The 23,337-nt window shown below is 39.7% G+C and overlaps 1 protein-coding gene across 5 annotated transcripts in view; it reads right to left on the bottom strand.

Annotated features, from left to right (window-relative positions):
* Nucleotides 1–1,356: 1,356 nt before the first annotated feature.
* ARHGEF3 (Rho guanine nucleotide exchange factor 3) overlaps nt 1,357–23,337 on the bottom strand; it is a 284,203-nt gene continuing 262,222 nt past the window's right edge. For all 5 annotated transcript variants that reach the window (XM_044754094.2, XM_070493511.1, XM_070493509.1 and 2 more), the window contains 7 exons: nt 22,464–22,526; nt 20,548–20,644; nt 20,307–20,383; nt 15,164–15,421; nt 8,881–9,051; nt 5,412–5,598; nt 1,357–3,577 (listed from right to left, as the gene is read on the bottom strand). In XM_044754094.2, the coding sequence (XP_044610029.1) occupies nt 3,225–3,577; nt 5,412–5,598; nt 8,881–9,051; nt 15,164–15,421; nt 20,307–20,383; nt 20,548–20,644; nt 22,464–22,526 (1,206 nt within the window). In that variant the 3' untranslated portion in view covers nt 1,357–3,224. The remainder of the gene's footprint in view (nt 3,578–5,411; nt 5,599–8,880; nt 9,052–15,163; nt 15,422–20,306; nt 20,384–20,547; nt 20,645–22,463; nt 22,527–23,337) is intronic.

The following is a 23,337-nucleotide window of genomic DNA, read 5'->3' as shown; positions in this document are numbered from 1 at the left end:
TTCCTATGCATACATATCTATGATAAAGCTTAATTTATAAATTAGGCACAGTAAGAGATTAACAACAATAACTGATAATAAAATAGAACAATTGTAACAATATAATGTAATAAAAGTTACTGTAGGTCTTAGCAACCTCAGCATACGATTTTTTTTTTTTCCTTTTTAAGTCAAGAACTTTCACCTTTTCACCTAAAAGAAGCACTTTACTGCTTCTCTTTGGAATATCCAAATCGCCCGCATCACTCCTCTTGCACTTTGGGGCCGTTATCAAGTAAAATAAGAGTTACTTGAACACAAGCACTGCGATACTGTGACAGTCAGTTTGATAACCAAGATGGCTACTAAGTGATTAATGGGTGGGTAGCATATACAGTGTGGATATACTGGACAAAGAGATGATCCACATCCCAGCCAGGACAGAGTGGGAAGGTGGGATCATGCTACTTAGAACAGCATACACACTTATAAATTATTTCTGGAAGTTTCCATTTAATTTTTTGCTACTGCAGTTGATTGTGGGTAACTGAAACCGAGGAAAGTAAAACTTCAGGTAAGGGGAGACTACTGTACAAACATTTCCTAACACACTAACAGAGATATGCTCTCTACTATCTAAGTCAATACAATCATGGGAGTGCAAAGCGAAGGGAATATTCAAAGAGGCACTGAAGAAGGATAAGGAAGATGAAAAGGATGGAGGAGGAAGAAGATGAGGAGAACAAGGAAAAGTGAGTTTTCATCTGGGGAAAAAACTTGGACTTACATTTATTTATGTAAATATCTTGACTAATCTTGGAATTAACTATGCTAAAGAAAATAGTGAGAGCTTATAAAGCTAAGACTAACTATCAGCCTTATTGGGACAATATGCTACTGAGAATTGGCTACCAATAGCTTAAAACTGTTTAGCCTTTTTAATCTAAAAACCACCCTTTAGGGGTGTAAAACTAACCATTTTAATTAAAGAAAAATTGGACTGAAATCCTAGGAAGAATTTCAAAGTGAAATCTGTCTTTAATTATTTAGCCTCAAGCTCATCGACAGTCACCTAAACTAGCAGTGAGATTCAACACTTCTTTTCTCTAACAATTAAGACTTATCACTTGACACATAGTATGTATTCAAGATACAGTTGTTGAAAATGAATAAGCAAATGAGTAGAGAGCGCTCAACAGACCGTAGAAATATGAGTGCTGGTAAAGCTTTGAAAGATCAAATCAAAGCATTCATTTCAATCTGCACCCTTTTTTAAAGTTTATAGTTGGCTACAACAAAGAAAAATTTCAGAAAGAACCTCCCAGGAAGATAGTTGAAATTTGACATTTGTACGGCAAATACTGTACACAAAGAAGATGACATTTTAATGTAATTTATTTGAAATGCTTCCAGAAAAGTTTAAGGCCATTATACAAAAACATTCATTTCATCAAAACATTCATTGCCTTTCTTCCCATAGGCCAACACTTGTCAGACCTCTTTTCTCAACACACTGGCCAAAGTGGCCAATGGCTTCTGAACAGAATGCTTCATTCTTTTCTCCACTATCAAACAACTTTTCTCAGCTTTTCTCTGCTTCTATCGGCAGCAGGTTCATTCACTCCCTAAATTAGCAACAACTTGAGAAACTAAGCAGTTTTAAATAAACTCGTAATAGAAAAAAAATTCACCATGTTTAAAATCTATAAATACAGAAATATGTTTTACAGGGTAAAATTGACCACAATATTTTTTTGCTTTTGAAAAATAAGTAATATACCTTGGTTTTATATTGATAAATCTTGTCACACAGCTTCTTTGAATGTACATGATAGATGTACATAATAAAATGACAACACAGTATTTACTGCTTTCGTTCCCGTAAACTTGAAAGACACAGAAGATTTCAAACAAAATTTTTTGGCAATAATTTAGAATCATTACTACTAGTGCTGGTGTGGGTATAATTTTGCACAGGTCATCCTTAATATTTACACTTGCAGGGAGCTTTTCTGTGTATTCAGTTAACATTTTTTAAGGTCTGTGACCCACCCCGCACTGTGAATCAAGGCTGGACAAAGAGGTTACTAGTTTGGCTAACTGATCCTAATTAATCACAGAGTTAATTAAATTGGCCTCTGGAGAATGTAATTATGATTCTGACCATAGCACAGAGCCAGAGACAGCGAACTGATGACCCAAAAGCAGATCAGGAAAACCCAAGCTCTGGCCTTTCCCAGAAGGGCACCGGATCTTGCTTTTTCTTTTAATGTTTCCCACATAAGGTCACGATGAAGCACTTCCAAATTCTTCTTCTCACCTGTTTCTGTAAACAGTCACTGCCTCTGTCGCCATCCCTCTTCCTCATCTCTTTATTCATGCTCTAAAATATGAGCAAGCCTGGGCAGATGAAACCAAATGAAGATGGCCTTCTGGTTATCCTGCCAGGTTTTCCAGGCCCTTGGAGTTGTATTCTGATGTTTTAGGCTAGAAATGGCTCTCTAAGGCAAGCCAGCAACCATGACCAAGACCCTCTGGTGCCATGCGCATTTCAGTTCAAGATTCAGAGCTCACAGCTGCTTTTGTGCTGGTCCTTTTAAGGTCAGACTCTATTTCATGTCCTAATAGATTATTGCATCAAATTTGCACTGTATGACATTGCAAAGTCAAGAAAGGACTTCTTCTTTTGCAAAATTAAGCCTCCACAATCCCCAGGGATGTTTTCATGCTTTCTGGCTGGATAACATTGAACCAAGTTCACTGCAAGGACTGATCTTTCCTGATTTCCTTTCAAATTCCATCAGGATACATGAGTGACTTCCTCAGGCCCTGTTTGCAAGGCCTCCCCACATTCCACGTCTTCAGCTACCAGGTCAAACAGCTGGAAAAGCACTTGAGAAACACAGAGGGACTCTTGAAGCAATCTACATGTAACAGTAGTTTAGAGATTCTTTTTCTTTCTATTTTTTAAAATCCAGCAGGACAACTGAAAGTAACTTGTTCAAGTACCTCTCCATCTATCCAGACACTTGTGAAATACAATACAGGATAACGGTAGCCACAGATTCCAGCTTACACAGACAGATTGGCAGTTACAGTACTAGGGACGAAGGTACAGATACAACAGACTGGGTCAACATGGTCACAAAAATATTAAAAAGTGCTTCTCCAAACCGTTCCATGGGTGGAATGCAAATACTGTACAGGTAAGACACAGGGCTAATTCCAGGAAGTACATACTTCTGTCAGACATTGCTTTCAACGTGCCTGCTGTTCCCACAAGAAGAGTCTGTCTGTTCCATGCGCTCACAGTCGAGGCTGACCTCACTCGTGTCCATACTACAGTCTGACTCACTGTCCGATTGGTCCATCTGCTCAAGTTTTGTTTCTCCCTCTGGCTCCCTGCTCCCAGTGGTGGCATTTAAGAAAGGTTCCTCGGAGTCAAGCACCCCAGCCTGTCCGGCAGCACACAGAACTGTTTCTTTGGCTTGACGAATACAGTTGAGCCACTGCTGTTTGTTGAAGGTGTCATTGGCTTGTAGTGAGTGAGTCTGACTTTGGGATCCATTTTTGAAACTTACTCTGAAGAAATTTTTAACTAGAAATGAAAAACAGATGAAAAAAACATCAATGGACAGATATTTCCCCAGGCCGAAGATAACACGTGTATGTGACACTAACCCCTGGTACCCATGGCAGACATCATTAATTGATTATAAAATGTGCCCACTGATCCGGGACACGGTTCAGTTCTCCCCTGCAGCCACCATCGATCAACAGGAATTGACGCAGGTCTAGCTCTCAGTTGTCCTCAGTTACCCTCAGAAGCTAGCACACGGATATCAGCTCAGAACGACTAAATCTTGTGTTTCAGGGGTCCCCAAAGTACTGGTTACCAAACCTGGCTGCATATTAAAATCCCCTGGGGAGCTTGCTAAAAATGTAGATCCTGAGGCCCTAACCTTAGAGATTTAGATTCAACAGGTCTAATGTGGGCATGATAATTATAATTTCAGCTGCCCCAAGATAGAGCTTTTTCAAGTTTAAGAAGCTCTTTGTAACATCAAAACATGCCCACGACCCTCCACACAATAGTACCTTTTCATTTAGCATCCAATGATTGAGAAGATATGTAAAGACACAGAACTATTATAAATTTAATTTTATTTTAAAATTAAATTACATTTTAATTACCTCAACAGCAGCTACATGCATGTAAAAAATGGAAGACATTTTATTTAGTTTAATAATAACATTAACTGGCAGTTAATGGGCCCTGTGTGCCACTTGCAATGCTGGTTCACAGAAGCATCTGCATTCAGTCCCCGTGCATGATCCATATAACCAACAGACTGGGAACCACCACTTCACATAAATTCAGGCTCCCCCCTTTCTCTTGGCCAAGTGCCTTAACTCCTTTATGTCTCAGTTTCCTTATTTGTAAAATGAGAGAAACAAAGAGAATCTACTTTATCAGGTTATTATGAGGGATAAATGTGGTAATACATGTAAGGCCTTATACAATGCCTGGCACATAGTCAGTACTCAAGAAATGTAAGTTACTACTAGTAGGGTGGGGGGACTGGTGAGTAGGTAAGAGGCAGTACATATTAATTACTTTGACAATATGATGCCAAAGTTAACTCAACAGGTTCAAATGTTACTTTCTCAAAGAAGACTTCCCCGACCATTTCATCTAAAACAGACCTCCTACTGCTCTCTCTCCCTACCCCCTTACTGAGTTTTAATTTTCTTAAGAGCACCCAGAATATTTATTTGCTTCTCATCTTTCTCCTCCATCACAATGTAAGCTCCACAGGGGAAAGGAATTTAACTGTTTGGTTCACCAGTACATTCTAGTGCCTAGAACAGTGCTTGCCACATAGAAGACACTCAATAGACATTGCTATTTTAGCTTCCATTGGTTAATTCCTTTCTTTGTTAAGTCTCAATTTAGAGAAGCCATTCCAGTAATTACAGACGAGTCCTCAACCCAGTCGACCATTCTTATGTCTCTTTAGAGATGTCTGCCAGTCCAACTACAAAAGCCACGGTTACACAACTGGTATCCACAGAGGGCCTATCTGGGATTAACCATTCTTTTATCCAACGGAAGGAGACAGAGAAAGAAAGCCTAAGGAACATCAGTTATGTGCAGACAGGTTCACTTGCAGTATCTTACTCAATCCTTCTAACAACCTTATGAAGTAGGTACACATGCATCCCCACGTTGCAGATGGGAAACTGGGGCTCACAGAGGTTAAACAATGTTACACAGTCAGTAAGTGATGAGACAGTATAAGTGATGAGACAGCATTGGAATGTAGTTTGACTCCAAGGCCATGGCTCTCCTCTTTTCATCATCCGGCCACTCCCTCCAAACCACCACAACCACAGACATTCAACAAGTCAAAATGGACTGTCATCCATACTTCTCTCATTATTGCTGAAAGCCCCACGCAGGGAGCCGCCCAGCCTCACTTCTCCATCCTGCAGGTCTTCCAGCAGGAGGTCCTTCACAGGTATCGGCTGCCGGTACAATTGGTAACAGAGCTGCTCGTTGTGGGTGACGGCTCGAGTGATCACAAGCACTTCTTGGAACAGGAAAACATGCAGTTTCTGGAAGAAAAGAATTCACAGGATTTCCCTAAGCAACAATCTAATGTGTAGTTGATTAGTGGACCTCTGTGGATAAGACGTCCCCAGGTACCAGGTTCACACTGGATTATGAACTTCTAGGCTCAAATCTACCTCCAGGAGAACAGAAGTTGGGGATCAGAGGCATTTCCAGATGCATCCATCGCCTTTCCTATAGGAGTGTCTCCCTAGGGCCCCACCGGAGAAGGCTTTTCTGCCTACAGACAGCTGCAGCCAGGGCTGCCAGCTCCAGGGGCACTATACACATCGCAATTCACAATCTGTGCAGACACACAGCCTCCAGCTCCCATAAGAAAAAATGAGAAAGCTCAAAGAATGAAAGGGGTAATGAAGGGAAAAAAGTTAGTACCCTCCTGGTTTTGGTTTATTATATACCATTTATTATATACCAAACATAATTCTAAGAGATCAAAATGAACAATAGTCTATAAAGAATGAGACTGGTATATCAGAGCCTAATATTAATCTTTGCTTCCTAAACCCATAAAACATTGTTCCTTCAACCACAGAGTTGATTATCAGCTTCATCAAGGCACTCTGACTCACAACACTGCCCATTCCTGAGGAAACCAGACCATGTTGCCGTAGCCACAAAGAAAGGGGATCAAAGAAGTTGTCCTTCTCAGTTAAGTTCCTCAGAACCTTGATTCTCTGAAGAGGTCGTGCTTAAAAGGCTGATGACTGATGTGTGTGTTGTGGGCAAAAAGAAAATCTCAAAAATAAAGAGTTGTCTCAAACCACATCGTGAAAGCAGTTTTGCTGGGTGGAGCTGGGGTAAATTGGCTCCACTCAATTCCAAGTGCTAGGCTCTTCTCATAGTCTGGAAATGCTTAGGAACAGAAGTGAAAAGATCCACAACTTTGCAGCTGGGTTCTGGTTTTCCAGTGGAAATATTTGGGAATATCAACCCAGAGATCTCAAAGAGGAGACCAGAAGAGTAGGGGTGGAAACTCACTTTAGAATCTTGATTTGGGGCAGGAGAAGCACATTTAGCATTATCAGATAATTTTATATTTGGGAGAAAAAAGACTTGTGGGTCACTCACTCCTACCCTGCCACAGACACACGCACACACACACACCCCACCCCCCGCAAAGCTGAAGAAACTAAAGCTCAACCAAATGTCGGCTGGTGATGATGATGATTCTACATTGATGGTGGAGGTGGTGGGGGTTTGAAAATTAAAAAAACAGAGTAAAGTACAAAATAACCAAGTTAAGGGTTGTTTTTTTTGTGGTGAGGAGATGGTAGAAAGAATGTGTTAAGACTTGTTTTGGGGTAGGGGAGAGAAGGGGTTAGTCATTGTTTTACATACTAAAAATAATCAGACATTTTTATACTATTTCTACTTCAATCAATCCTCTAGCTAAGGCAGGCAGTTTGAACTCAGATTGTCTGGGCAACCTTTAAAAAATATCCCTTATTTATGAATATTCACTGAGAATTCCTCTTTTTAGCCTCAGCTCCTTTTTCCCCTCAAACTATTGAGCTTTTTTCCTGACGAAGAACTTTGTTCATAATGACTTCTACAATTCTACTGGGAAAAAAGAAAATTAAGCAAATTTCCTACCTCAACTACTATCTTTGTTCTCAAAAATCTATCTGCTGCAACACGAGCTAGAGCTCATCTTTATGCCCTAGGCACACCCACCAGAGAGTGTCAGTCCTTGACTGATCGACAGAAAGAGGACAGGCCCTCATCCCATGGAGCGATGCATCTTCCCGACTATTTCCCACAGGGCTTCCAAAAAAGAATGTTCAAGGAGCCAGAGCAACAGACATTAGAAGTGCACCAGTGCTTTCCAAAAATCAGCAAGAAGCAGAATCCAGCTTTCTAGCAATTGTAACTCCCTGGTCAAACAGAACCACTTCTTCAAGCAGGGCCTGCAACAGGTCTCATTACCTCTGTTGCACCATCAGCTGGTTGGATGCACAGCAGCACTGATAATGGGTGCCGTGACACATACTCAATGATTTCAAGTAACATTTCTAAGCCTGCTCATAAATGCCACTTCACAAATCCAGGTCAAAAGGGTGTTCCTTGAATCATCAAAGCTTAGTTAAGAACTCTTCAATCTAGTTTTGGTCTTCATTCTAAGGGTTGACTAGATATTGAAGATGAAATACAATCAAAGTGGAGACTCTTTCTCAACATTGAATTTAAATATACATTTTTAATTTTAATTATGTACATATAATTAATTTTAAATATATTTATATATTTTTATATATAATATATGAAAAGTATAATATAATATGCATATTAGCATTAATTTTACTGGCTACACATAAAACTAGCTTGGTAAGTTGGATGAATTTTGAACCCTCATATAATTCAAATCCATCCTTCCTTTATATAAGCATGCATTCATTCATTTATTCACTCACTCATTTACCTAACATTACTGGGTGCCTGGTATGTGCCATGTCCCCATAATAGATGCTGGGCACTGACAAGGCATGGTCTCTTCCCTAAAAGAACCTGGTACAATGGAAGATACAGAGAGATGGAGAATGACAACCCACTGTAGGAAGCTCTCCAGGGGAGCTTTGTCCAAGTTGCTATGATAGGAGAGAAGGAACAATTTCAACATCCAGAGGAATAAAAGCCAGGAAATGGGGTACTACAGGTCGGAGCTAGATTTACAGCCAATGGCGGGTAAGTTATTATTTAAAAAAAAAAAAAACTAGTCTTAAAATGTCAGTCTGTACATAGGTGCCAATCCATAAGAAAGAAAAAGAGTTTCTCATAAAGCTAAATGCATTCAATTTAAGAGCTGTTGTCTGAAATTATGGACTTTTACTATCCTATCAAAATCAACTGTTATTTTCTGATATCAAAGTGGGAGGAGATGTTAACTGTTCTGTATTTGGTTTTGAAGGTCATGATCAAACAAAATAAAAAGTTGGCAACTCTACATTGGTTTCCAAAACTCTTGCGGAATATGTACTAGTCATAAAATTTAAAAACATATATTAAAAAGTATATACAAATTATAAACATACATTTATATTATATATTATTTATATACAAATTATAACTATATAATAAATATATATAAAATGTATATAGCTATCCACATATATGAGATCCTATGATATAAAAGCCTCTGGAGAAACAATTTTCCTCTAAAGAACGTGACCTCGGATAGCGAAGGCACAGTAACAGGAGGCTCAGCATCAAGTGGAGGGAGCACTTGCGGAGGCCCAAGATGAGAGCACTGAAGAAGAGTAACCACTCACCGCGCCCCGGTTGTTCTTCAGTTCGCCATGACAACAGAGCACTTTCGAGCTGTCGATCAGAGAGTCTTTCTGGCCTTCTTCCAAGTAAAGAAGTCGTTCTTTATAATAGCGGCATTCAGATTCTCCAGTCTTGGTGTTGATTTCTGCCACAATTCCCTGAATGATGTTTATCTATAGAAACAAAGAAGAAAGAATGCGGAAAGTAAGCAAATCATCCACACCAACAACTCCCAGGGGCTCAGCCTAGAAGGTCACTATGATACACTTGGATCCACTTCTCAGATTCTATTATCTAAGTTGTTGCTTCGGGAAAAGGGAAAAATAAATAAATGCTTTTAATGTAGTGCATCTATCTATTTACCTGTCTATATAAATACACATGTAAATAAACATATACACATGTATTTATTTGTACACATATACACATATTTGTATTATATATAAAACTAATGTTGATGCATAATCTTATCTGAGAGGAAGAGATATAAGGCCCAGCTTTCAATGTGCAGGACTCATAACGACTGTTGCACATTTCCTAAAACAGGCTCACAATGTTAAAAATGTAGGCATATAAAAAATCTGGCCAAGGAGAGAAAACAAAGCCGAATGTAGTAGCCCAGAAAAGGAATCATCTTTGGGACTTGAAACCCAGTTTCAAGGTCTCTCTACATGCGCCCACCTACAAACAATATTTGCAAATTGGGTGTGAATAAATGGTTTGGATATCTTTTCAGTGACAAAACATGAATGGTTTATAAAGGGCAGAGAACTAGGAATGGAAAGAAAAGACACCAGGAGTAAAGATGGGGACAGTCTGTCTAGATACATTCATGTTCACGCCTATAGCACACGTGAATAAGTTAGGGGCAGAGGGATTTCAAAGCAATGGTGGATGCAATCTTGTTACTACAAAATGAAGCTAAATAAAACAAGAGTATAGCACTGAGGCATGATCAGCAGGCACTTATTCTGATGTGGTGTTGTTCTAGCACATGGATAATACTTCTAAAAGTCAGAAAATACTAGAAAACAAAGGAAAAAGAAATTAGTTGAGTAAAAACTCAACGACACCAATCAAAGACAAAGTAATGACTTCCTCAGCAAGGTCTCTGTTCTCCAATAGTGAAAAGACCAACAATCTCATCTTTCTTGTGGCGGTATTAATGGAAAAGAACATAACAGATGAGAAACATTAATAAGGCCTCCTTCTGGTCTCATTTACTTGATGGTAAAACAAAAAAACAAACCAATCTCCGAAAAGCAAGATTTTTAAAAGAGGACTTCACTCAGCAAAAAGCTACCAGATCTTGTAATGTGTTAACTTGGTGGTGAATTCTAAGATTGGTAAGAGATTGTATTTCACATGCTAGTGAAATGATACCTTCTGCCTTCTGGATGAAAATTTCTACCTAGTTATAGCTTAGGTGCTTCCATGCACGCTGACAGATCTTATAGCTCTAAGCTGAAGTCTAGTAACTGTATCCTTTGGACAGGTTCATAATCATTAAACTTTTGTAGCTATAAGAGTTTCAAAGATCATTTATTCTTTTCTCTATTTCTCAAATTTTGGTGGTAGCACTACTTTGATAATTAAAAAAATAACACGTTAGTTTAAAAAATACAGGTTCTTTTTGTCTTTTTGGCCTTTGATGTCAACCTAATATTAAACATAAGTCCTGTGAAATTAATCTGAGTTTTATTAACACAAAATAAGTAATAAAATGAACATTTTGGGATACAAACTTTCTCTTTTTTCCCCCTCTTGGTTTACAAAGATGACTGACTACCTACTGTTACTTTCAAAAATAAACAAGAAAGAAATTTCTCCAAATATACTAAAACTAGATCTTATCCTTCAAATTAATTCAACTAATGGTTGTTGAGCATCTGTTCAGTGTTAAACTAGGTGGTGGCACTCAAAGAAACGAGAAGGGTCCCTGCCCTCAGGATACAGGTACATGGGAGGTATCAGAGCAATTGTTGCATATCTACCCTAGCCTTTAAGCTTACTACAATTTTTTTTTTTTTTTTTTTGGTGAGGAAGATTATCGCTGAGCTAACATCTGTGCCAATCTTCCTCTATTTTGTATGTCGGAGGCAGTCACAGCATGGATTGATGAGCAGTGTTTGGGTCCATGGCCAGGATCTGAACCTGTGAACTCCAGGCTGCTGAAGTGGAACGTGCGAACTTAATCACTACGCAACGGGACCAGCCCCCTTACCACATTTTTAATATGTAGTAGAATCATACTTTCTCTTTGCTTTTAAAGTTCTTAGTGTTAATTGCTGTGGCTCATCCTATCAGATAAGTATTACTAGATATACCTGGGCAGCTGGTATTAACCAGCACTTGAGTCAATTTTCTGAGTTTGATGCAACTATCCAGGAAGCCAGAAAGAAGATGTACTACAGGCACAAAGATGTGTTCATTTCCTAATTTAACTCAGGAACTGAACAGCTGGCATATCACATGAAGATTAATGAACTCAAACGCCACAGTGGGTCCTTAGGCACCTATGACTACTTTCAAATTCTGCTTCTTTCTCTGGTGTTTGAAAAAATATAAAGAGACAAAACAATGGAAACAATCAGTGTTATTCCATATTCTATGTGTACATTCATAACAGTAACTCTGGGTCTGCTTTCATTTATTAAAAAAAACTATTTTGTATTTATATCCACCTGTACACTATGAGCATCTAATCTGTCTGCACCGGTTCCTGAGAGGAATTTATTTTGCAGAATTGCAGCAAGGAATAAAATTACATATAGCAGATTGCCAAAAGCAAACAGTTGTGCATTTAAATTAAATTTATCATTGCATCTCTCAGCAGGGTTCAAACTGAAGGGAAGGGACTGGTAAAGGGAGATGATGCAAGATACCTAGCAACAGAACAGGAATTAAGCCCACACATGCTGGAACCATCATCTCAAAGTGAAATGTGAAAGCCCTGTCTGTCTAGTCCCTTGTGTGGTAACATCATCTACTCGTGGGCTCCTGACATGAACCAAGAATAGCAGCCTTCACTGCTGTTGCAGCAAAAGCAGGACTGTTCTTCTCACTGATTGCAGTGAATTTTTTTTTTAAAGAAGTTGGGGAACATTGGTGGGCGGAGGGAAGAGATGGTCTGTAGGATCATTTTCTGGCTGAAACAATCTTCAGAACCTAAAACATTAAAAAACCAGATCTCTGTAATATCTGAATATCCAAAGTTCTTCTGTGTGTGTGTGTGTGTGTGTGTGTAAGGAAGACTGGCTCTGAGCTAACATGTGTTGCCAATCTTCCTTTTTTTTTTTCTTCCCAAAGCCCCAGTACCTAGTTGTATATCCTAGTTGTAAGTCCTTCTAGTTCTTCTCTGTGAGATGCTGCCACAGCATGGCTTGATGAGTGGTGTGTAGGTCCGTGCCCAGGATCTGAACTGGCGAATCCCAGGCCACCTAAGCAGAGCATGCAACCTTAACTGCTATGCCACCAGGCCAGCCCCCAAAGTCCTACTTTAAAAAGTTCTCTTTGGGGGATAATTTGCATCAACCCTCCAAAACACTATTATGAAATTCTGATAAAGATGCGGTAGTTTATGCATTGCATTAAAAGCAAGACTGTTCTTTAGATCTAATCATAGAACTGAATGCTTGGTATAAAAGCAATTTACTTAGAGTTCTCCGATATTTCCCTTTTCTTTGAGGGGAAATTTATTAAAGGAAACATATAAGTCAAGCTACATTGTTACTGTGAGTTTTATGTTTATGAAACATTCACAATGCACCCAAGAGCACAGGGCCAAATATATCTGCTCATCTGGGGTAATGAATGCCACAAGGATTTTGAAAAGAAGGAAAAAAAGTATTGCTGTTCCTGCATTGTGTAAATGGGCAGATTTGCTTTGAGGACATTTTCAGCTGCAGGTATACCATGCTTCATGCACAAATCTGCCTAAGTAAGTAGATACAGATTCAGCTTTTCAAAATGGCATCACACTTTATGCACTAGAGAAACTGGTGCATCCTTTCATATTGCAAACAATTATATTATCTGTCTGTTCTTAAATTCAAACTTTAGCTTACTGGGTGTTTTTTTAAACATAGCGTTATTCTTTCATGCTGCGTATCAAAAAGAAGAAATTTTACAGTAAAACTCAGAGCAGGCTCATATGCTTCAAAAAAGTAATTATTTAGACTAGCTCGAGCTCCTTGTTGTTTTCATTTCTGCAGACCACACACTCGCTAGGATGAAATAAGGAGAGGAGTAACTCTACTGCACTCTTCCCAGTAATAAAAACAGACATGATGAAGTGAGATGGGCCTCATCCCTGGTGCCTACGTCCACCATCCATGCTGGGCTGGGGGCCTGGTCAATGTGTGTTGGGCCTGCCAGACACATCAAACACTTCACGAATCAGGAGAGAGTCTTCCTTATTCTTCTCTGTGTCTACACAGAGGCACCTGGCCCAGCTCTGCACCAGTGAGGCCTCTCCACAAAGTCTGGTGACCAGACAGCTTTCTCCTATTCCAATGGCAACAGGGGCTCAGTGAAGTGTCCTGGCTTTCAGCCCCACAGTGTAGGATCATAAAGAAGTGGAAAAGGAACAGGATTTGCAGTCTACACTGATAGGGTTCAGACATCAACTCCATCACTTGCTGGCTCTGGACCCGGGCGAGTTATTTAAGCCCTCCAAGCCTCATCTGGAAAATGGTCCGAACAAGAACAGCTCTCTCATAGTTTATTATGAGGATTAAATGAGATACACAACCTATAAGGCAATTACATAAAGGTGTTTTACTAGGTATTCAAGAAATGTCAGCAAGTATTAGTATTATTATTGTTGTTATTCCTACTTATTATTATTAAACCCCTCTCTGGGAGGAATAGGCAGTTTGCTCAGTAGGTTCAAGGCTTCTGATTTTCAAATCCCCTATGCATATCCTCTTTCTGTTATTGTCCCAGATCCGGTTAGGGAATGAGCCCTTTGAACTGGTCACTTAGCCTCCATCCCCACTGCCACCTCCCTGGCAACTTTCCATGACTTCACACCTGGACCACTACAGCATCCTCCCAACTTGCCTCCCTGTCCCTAGTCTTTTCCTCCTCTGTCCTTGTTCTAAAGACAAGGAGAGCAACACGTCCAAGGTTATACTATTTGTCAGTGATGGAGCTGGGATTTGAACCCTGAATCTCAGCCACTTAGAAACAAAAAAAAAAAAAAAAAGAAAATACAACAAAGGGAAAGTGTCTCAAATTGACATTTAAAACCCTCTCTAACTAGATATGAACCCCTATCCCCCTGCTGCTTCCTCAGAGTATCCTCAATCCCAGGCAGACTGATCCATGGTATTCCCCAGGCATGACCTGTTCTGTCATTTCTTCACACCTTTGCTCAGGCCATTCGCTCCCCATGGTCTGTATCCTCCTTTGCCCTGCCCCAAAGAGTACCAGAATCAGGTGCCAGCCCGGTAGCATAGCGGTTAAGTGTGCATGTTCCACTTTGGCGGCCCAGGGTTCGCCGGTTCAGATCCTGGGTGAGGACGTGGCACCGCTAGGCAAGCCATGCTGTGGTAGGCGTCCCACATACAAAGCAGAGGAAGATGGGCACGGATGCTAGCTCATGGCCAGTCTTCCTCAGCAAAGAGGAGGATTGGCAGCAAATGTTAGCTCAGGGCTAATCTTCCTCAAAAAGAAAAAAAAAAGAGTACTGCAATCAGAACTGAGCTCTCTGAGCAGAATGCTCACAGTTTGCAATAGTCTCATAATAAGGAGCCCATTTTTCCTGGCCTTCTATTGCTGCTAGGGAGGAATCCATATTCCCCCATAATTAATAAACATTTGATGGTGAGCAGGAGGTTTGACTAGGCCCCCCACTGCAAGCGGGGGCCAAGGAAAGCTGGATCTTAAATGTATGTTGACTTCACTAATGGGCCTTAGGTAAAAGGCAACTCCCATTTGCTAACTAAACAAAGATACTCAATTTAAAATCTCCACAGATATCTTAACCCTCACAGCAACTGTAATAGATTACACAGGCACCTATACAGAATCAAGAAATTTTAGAATCAAAGGGACCTTAGAGTGCATTTCATGTAAACACTGCATTTTATAGGTTAGGAAACTAAGGCAGAGAGAGAAGTGATCTGCAAAATCAAAACATGGTTAATGGCGGAGCCAAGCCTGGAACCAAGATTCCTGAGACCTGGGTACCCAGGGATCCTTCATTCACCCATTTACCTGGTCCTCTAGCCATTACAGGGAAAATAACAAAGGAAGAGAGAAAGAAACAGACAAACTTACAGCTTCTTCCAGGTGCTGCTGATCTGGATTATCATTTGGTGTGTGCCTCAAGATTTCTCGAAGAAGCAGAGGGTATTTCACCAGACGACTTCTTGGAATATCAAGGAAATTCCAGAGATCTAGTTTGCGGCTAAAGGGGGATTCTAAACATCGCTGGAGGAAATCCTGGACCCGGTGATCTTGTTTCTTGTGGTCCAGCAGAGCTTTGGCAGCTACTTGATTGCTACAGTAGCTGTCGTAGGAGCTGAGACAAGGTAGCTAAGAAAGGAACATCAAAAGAGGGTTGCAGTGTTAAAATAATTGAAGCTACAAGCTATCATCACTCATTGGGACTGAACAAACACCTAACTGGTCTCCAGGCCTGGCCAGCATTCCTTCATCTGCATGGCTGGAGGAGACAGACCAGAGGAATCTTCAAATCGACAGGCAATGGATAGTTGTTTTAGGCTCTGGCTTCTTGCACAAAGTAATTTTCTTAGTTGCACATTTACTTTCTTGATTGTTAAGACCCTGTCATAATTTGTCTGCATTTCCTGCCCATCTAAGCTAGAAACAAAACAACTGGAATTATTGCTTATGCACATAGTGCAGAATTTTCCTAAACTTCCAAATATATCTGGTGAGGGGAAAGCATCCTATTTTTTTAAAAATAGCATTTCTTGGGGGGAAGGTGAAAGGGAGTGAGGGGCACATATGTATGCTGACAGATGGAAACCACACTTTTGGTGGTGATTACGATGCAGTCTATAGAGAAACTGAAATACGATGATGTACACCTAAAATTTACACGATGTTATAAAACCACTGTGACCTCAATAAAATAATTTTTTTAAAAACAATTTCTTTTAAATTATTCATAAGAAACTCATCTAGAAGCCTTAATGGCACAAAAAGAAAGCAAGAAGTCAGACTCCACAGCCCAGTCCTTTGCGTGGCCTGGTTGCAAGCACCTCTATTTTAGTTTTAAGTTACCTGATTCCAAGGTGGACCAATTATAAAGAACCCCAAGAAGTTAAATAAAAGTAAAATTAGTAAAAAATTAGATGCAGGAAGCATTTAGAAAAATCTCTTAAATTAGTTCTGACAGGGCAGGAATGATTCTTGGCTACACCTAATAGTTAACATCGCAATACCATTCAAAGAACAATTTAAGCTTAAAGACTTGGGAAAACTTCAGGTCCACTATCTTCCTTTCAGTGAAATACTAATTTCCCTGACACGTCCCATTAGTCACATGATGCAAACATGGAGTCAGAGACTCGGTGACAGGGCTGCTCATCTCCCTTTGCCACTCCTCCCTTTGAGTGGCACCCAAGACCATGCTTCCTAATGCACAGGCTGTCAACTTCCAGAAAGTTACTGGAGGCAACAAAATGCAGCCAATGGCCTCACTGTGTCTGCTTCTCTTTCCTGGACTAGGAAGTCACATTCCCCACTCCACGTGCCCTGTGGAGGGCTTCAGCCCAAGGCAGTGGCAAGAGGTCTTTCATTTCTGTATCCACTGGGCCTACTTTACGGCAGACATTCAAAGTCTGTGTTCTGAATGAATAAGTGAATGTTTAATGGGTTACCAGATCAAGTAATATTTGATAGTTTGGGAACACAGCTTAAAAATAAATTGTGGCAGTATCTGAACAATGGGTCAAAGTATAAATATTCTGCGGCTTCTTTTAGACCTTTTATTGAAATTATTTTCTCAGTGACTCAAAAGATACCAAGGAAGTAATGTTTAAAAAGTTCGTTGCTGAGTTTAACATTCCTTGGAAATGTCTACTTTCCTTACGTGTTATTAAAAACCTCTCTTTGTGTTAAAGAAGAGCTGCAGAAATTCTTTCCTCAACCACGTATTTGAAGGTAACAATAATTGGTACTCTCTCACACACACACACACACACTCTTTCACACATATATTCCCTCCCCCACCAAGATGTGGTACTGTGGCTTGTAATTTAAATTTTCAGAGTTAATTAAAAAGAGCCTCAGGCTCTCTTAATTTCCTTTCCACTTCCTCGCCTTTTAAGAAGATCTGGAAATGCCCAATGTTTTCATTATGGAGAAACAAATCAGCAGTAACCATCAGATGTAAACTTGCGAGGAACCCCAACCACTGCTGCTAGCTGTCCAACGGGCCATTACTCTCTCTGATCCTGCCGCCCCCACTGCCATGGCAACCAAATCTGGCTCTGGTCCTGTGTTCACACTAGACTGTGTGCTCATTTCCTGGGCTTGACCTGAAAGACTATCTGGTTCAGCCCACTGGCTAGAAAAGGCCACAAGTGATCTATAACTAGATAGAGAATGAAGAATGTATACATCCTGGTTCCCAAATACATATACACTCACTTACATAAAATATGGAAGGTGGTAATGCAGTGGTTAAGAGGACAGATCCTGAAATAAGTGAGAATAACGTTCAAAGCCTAACTCGGACAGTTAGTAGTCAGGCGACCCTTCTGAACCTCAGTTTCCCCACTTACAGAATGCATATACTAATGTCCTCCTGCCCTTTAATGAGATAAGGCAGATACAAAGTGTAGCACAGAGCTTGGCTCTTGGTTGAGAATCCGTAAGTACAAGCTATTATTATTAATTATCCCTAGAATATTTTTACTGAAGAAATTGCAGTTTAGAGAAGCAAAACTACTTGCTCAGCTGGAGACAAACCCAGTCGGAAGCATGTTCTTCCTCTACTCTTCCCTCCAAAGCTCGGAACTACTCACCATCTCTTTAAATAGACTATCAAGAATTTATAAGGGAAACTCACTTTTTTTAAAGAAATTCTTTCTATCTCCCTAACATTGTGAAAAGTGACATCTATTTTTTTGCTTCCATGTACCCGGCCTCTCTCTTTGGAATTAAAATTTAATTAGAACCAAAATTAACATGAGAACTTGCTGCCTTGGAGAACTTATAAATTATTTTATTACTGAGAAAACGTTAGTGTGAAGATAAGTCACTTAGGAAGCTGTTTCTTTATGACGGGGAGGCATATGAGAGCAGGCCGACCGGTCAGGGAGACAGATCCTCAGTAACCCGGGTGGTTCCCTGGAAAAAACCCACCACTCTGTTCAAGGTCTTCAAAGTAAAAGTAATTGATTCATTCTCAGGTCAAAAGGACTGGCCAGGGCTATCCTACTTGGGAGGCTCACTTGTTTAAAAGGGTTTTCTTTCACTTTTTTTTCCTTTGGGGGGAAATAAATCAATTTTTCATGGGTCGAATGGGCTCTGACTTTTCTCATTCAAAGTCCACTAAGATGTTTATTTTGTTCTGTTAAAAAGACCAGAACTCAAACAGATGTACCCCTTGGTTTACAGTTCCCGCTCGCACGGACACATCTGCAGTTAAAAGAGGGAAAACATTTAACAGCTCATCGGGCCTGATAAATAAGGGCCGTTTCTCATGAGGTCTGGTAACAATGGACCAGTTGTTTCGTTTTAGGCTGCTCTTCAAGCTGCAAGACTCCATTTGATGCCTGAAGGGTCCGGATAGCAGTGACCTGCATGGTCACGCTTCCTTTGGGTATGCATAGAAAAGAACTGTAAAAACTAACCCCAGATCAAACCAATTTCCTAATAAAAGTGACATTTATTTCAGAAAAAATGAATAATGAGGCAAATGCGTTCATTTTTGCTTCTGGCATGAACTGACAATTTGTATATGATGTCTAAGGAAACCACATATCTTTATATTGCCATCTCACCAAAAACAGAGCAGTCATCATGCTAATTCTGGAGTTGCAGCCTCACTCCCATCAAAGCAGTCCACACACTGAGCAAGTTTAAGAAACACTTGAGGCAGACTCTCTCTTCTCATTATACCTTCTCTGTCTCCAGCTGGCTGGCTCTCCTTAGAGAAATTTCTTTGTAGGCTAAAGAAGTTAAAACATCTACCACGGCTCATAATAAAATGAAAGTCAAAAATATAAGATGAATATCTCTCCTGAAATATTTAGGCACATTTTCTAAATTATTCATCTTAGAACATTACTTGCCTTTCAGATGTCCTTGGGATATTTCAGCCTCAGGGCTAAAATTGACTCCTGAACTAAAGCTAAGTCATGAAACCCTCAAAGTTTCTTGATCAAGGCAGCAACTGAGAAGCATAAGTTAAGGGATCAAATAAAAAACAGGAACTGGAAGCTTTAGGAAGGTTAAAATACAAATGTAACTGGATAAACAAAACTCACATGGTAATCTAAACCTTCACAACACCCTCCAAACAGTGGAATGACTCTAACACTTGCTGTTGTGGCACTTCCTGCCTATTTTTCTGAAACACTGTGTGGATGAGGATAGGGATGAGAGCCCTAATTCTGCCTGAAAGAAGTCATCAAAGTAATCTGCTTTCATTACCTGCTTCATAACAAATGAAAAACACCTGGAGCTGGGGTGGACCGCTCAAGGACTCACAGAAGGAAACAGAAATGTATTGATAGGGAGTGGTGGGGACTTTGGCAAAATAGAGAGTGCAAGCCTCATGTAGAGTAAACTAAACAAATGGACAACAACATCATGCACCCAATAAAACACAAACTCAGGCCTGGGACCATAAATTTAGAAACCCTAATCTGAGATCACAGCTGATTTCTTTGTTTAAAGGAAAGGGAATGGGTTATTGGGGATGAACGTCAGCATAATACCCAGCTGTCCCATGAAGTTTCTTAGGATCAGATATATGCTAAATATTAACATTTAGTTATTACTTTGTTTATCAAACTACATTTGACCATGAGTTTTTTTGTAGCCTGAATAAAGGTTTTTCTGGTGATGGACAGGAATATGTCCATGGATTTTTACTGGAATAGAAATGGTAATAATTACAACAGTAATTGGCCTGAATTGAATATTAACTAGTTTTCCTCTATTTGATGTGAAACGAGTAACAGTTTCATGTGTGCCTTATTTTATTGCAAAAAGGCCATGTTATCTTTAAATTCAGTAAATCTGTAATAAGAAAAAAAACCTGTCTCCATGCTTTGAAGACACAAAGCCTAAATACAATGATAAATTTTACTAAGAATTTGCTATTTTAATTTTTTCTGATGTGAAACCAATGTTTGACAATAAAAAAGTCTAGCTAAAATGAAACTCCATCTACATTATTGAAATTTAGCTTCAATCGAGCTCAGAGAACTTTTCTTACCCAGCCCACGAGGATGGGACCAACGTGTTCAGTCGAGCCATCAGGCTTCCGAACATCTCGTAGTTGACTAAGGAGCTCTGGTAAAAAAAACAAACAGAATGCTTACTTTGTTAGGCATTCAAATATGACCAGGGCTGGAAGTAGATTCTGGGTTACTCACATTATTACGTAATCATGACTTGTTATGAGACAACTCAATTAAGGCTACAAGTCACGACTCATTCTGGGAACAAAATGATACCTTCATGCAGAGGAATTAAAGAGTCCAGTGTTCCAAAAATTTGATTCAACTCTTGTTCTGTCATTATGGAGAGTTTCAGCATGGGGTCGTGATAGGCCTGCACAAAAAGGGCAAAGGATGGAAGTAAACATTTAAAACCAGAGGAAGTAACCTGTTAATGTAAATGCTTCTGAGAGGCCCTACACAATAATAAAATATTTGGCTCTCTCCAACAACTTCTCCCATAATGTTCCAGAAACAGCAGATGGGTGTGCCTGGTGCAGATGAAAATCCAGCATTGCCTTGAGTCTTTTGTGGTTGTTGATAAACCAAAGCAGATGTTTTACAAAGCTTTTTTATTCTAGTATATCATACATCTACGAAAAGGCACAAATCCTAAGTACAGAGCAGATTTGATTTGTATAACGTTTTAAAAATTAACTTTATTGAAGATTTTGCAGCTTGAAATACTCCCACTTTACACAAAATTGGTTATTAGCAGGTGCTTTTTCAATTAGTCCCTATATAAAGTAAGAAAGAAAAGAAAAAGTAATTGGCATCCTTTACTATTGTTTTAAAGCAAAGAGAGCAAAATCTCTGCCAATCTTATTACCTCTTATTAAAGATAATTAAACCACAAGAACATACAATTATAGCCAGGGCACTGTAACAGAATACAAGAACTCAAATGGCACAGCCCCTGCCTTCAAGGAGTTTTAAAAAGCTAATTGGGAATATAAGAAAAAAACACGGAAAACTAAATATATGTTTAAAAAATAGTTCAAGATTAAAAATGGAGATGTCACAGGGCAGCAAAAATTTTCAAATCATAATTGCTCTAGAGGGTCAGAGAATTAAAGCTGGAATGGTCAAGGGAGATTTTAAAGATGGCTGCTTGACATAGAGAAGGAGGCAGTAAATGTTGTTGAAGAATGAACTGAGATTTGAGCTGGTTCCTGGAGGATGGGTGGATATGGATGATTGAAAGGAAAGGGAAGGGTTTCTAGGAAGATAGGATCACCATAAGCAAAAGGACGGCAGTAAAACATTTTAAAGCGCCTGGGTTGGGAAATCTTGATGCAGGAGGGAGGAGCTGGACATTTCACCTGCAAGATGTCTCCCAGAGTTAAATGCTTTCTTTGTCCTTCCTATCTTCCTCCTCTGCAGCCCTGCTTATAACTCAGTTTCTTGGCTGTGTCCAAGCAAAGCCTGGATGGCCATCTTCAGGAACGCTACAGACAGGACTTCCTGTTAGCAGAAATTGGGACTAAGGACACTTAAAAGAAGGGAGGCATCTTTCCAACCCTGTGACTCTTTGAGGAAGCTGTGAATATCAGATGAAGGTGTCTGGATGAGGTAGGGGGAAGCCTCCATGGGGGTCACTGGAATAGGAAGGTTTTCGAGGAAGGTTTGTTGTCAACACTATGCAGGCTACATGGCATGAATTTCTTCCCCCTTCCCACAAACAACGTGATTAAAAAACAAGTTTCCATATGAAAGACCCTAACTTACATGATAGTATGCAATTGCCTCACTCAACCACTTTGTCCCCTTATGGGATTCAGATGACTTTATTTCTAAGACACAGTTCCAGTTTCAGACATCCACACATTCTCTTCCATGGATAAGGAGGCCTAGCATGTGAGATTTCTAAGACAACAAAACACACATGAAGCCAGGCCTCCAGGAACAGTTTCTGATTAAGCTGACATATACTCCTTGAGGTGCACTAGAGACACGCAGAGGTGAACCCCTAAATGTGCGGGGTCCAGAGAACCTTCTCGTTTTGAGCCGTCTTCTCCACCGCTTGAATTGTGCAGATTCTCCATTTTCAATGACTCGTCTTAGTTATAAAGAGAGTGCTCCTAAAGCACAACCTTAGAATTGTGAAATTCTAAAATACGAGGTGACTCAAATGACCACTGCACTTAAATTACCTTTTTTGCCAATTTCAAGTCCTCTATCAAGTCTTCTTCTCCTTGGGAAAGTTCAAAGATCGCCTGCAAGAAAAGATAAAACGCATTCGCTGAACTCTCCATTTATGAGACCAAATTCAAACAGTGCTGGTTCCAGTGCCCAAAGCCCCATATCTACATATTTCTTAAGTATTTCTAACGGATTCTTAAAAAGTTAAATTAACCTGCAGTAAATGCATCCAGTGGCTAAAACCTACAAAGGAAAGATTTAGCAAAACTTCTGTATGATGTGTTTATCTGTTCGTGGGAGAAAGAGGTTCCACATACGTTTCCAATCTAACAAGTTATCTTTCATGTTACAGAACTTTGATGCAGCTGAATAAGAGGGAACTATTTTAGGTGAAATAATTACAGTTTTGAGCCATGTGTTCTGTGTCTCTGCTGTGAGTGGCAATCACAATAAATGATTCAGAGTCTGTTCTCAGTGATGGACATGACAATATTATTAACTGGGCCAACACAATTTGTCTTCCTTCTAGTCAACAGAAGGTGAATCCCAACAAAAAGCTTTATTCATATCAGCCACTTGTCTTGAGGCTGGAACTGTAGGAAGAATTCAATATTTTATCAGTCTAAATATCTGGTGAAGATAATCCATTCTATATTACTTTTCAGCCCTACATGATAAAACAATAAAATTATAGGAGCCGGCTATGTGCAACAGTGTGTAAATGGACCATTTCTAATTTGGCGTTAGCAAGCCATCATAATTTAAGAGCTATGACGCACAGTACACTCTTTCGCTCTCATCTAGGAGTCTAAATTGTTGGCAAACATTACATTATTAAAGGACTACATGTTTGTGGTGATAGTTTGGAGAATATCTAATTTCTTT

Source organism: Equus asinus, chromosome 21 (genome assembly GCF_041296235.1).
Source record: "Equus asinus isolate D_3611 breed Donkey chromosome 21, EquAss-T2T_v2, whole genome shotgun sequence".
Classification (NCBI taxonomy): domain Eukaryota; kingdom Metazoa; phylum Chordata; class Mammalia; order Perissodactyla; family Equidae; genus Equus; species Equus asinus.
This window is presented reverse-complemented; position numbering and strand designations above follow the sequence as displayed.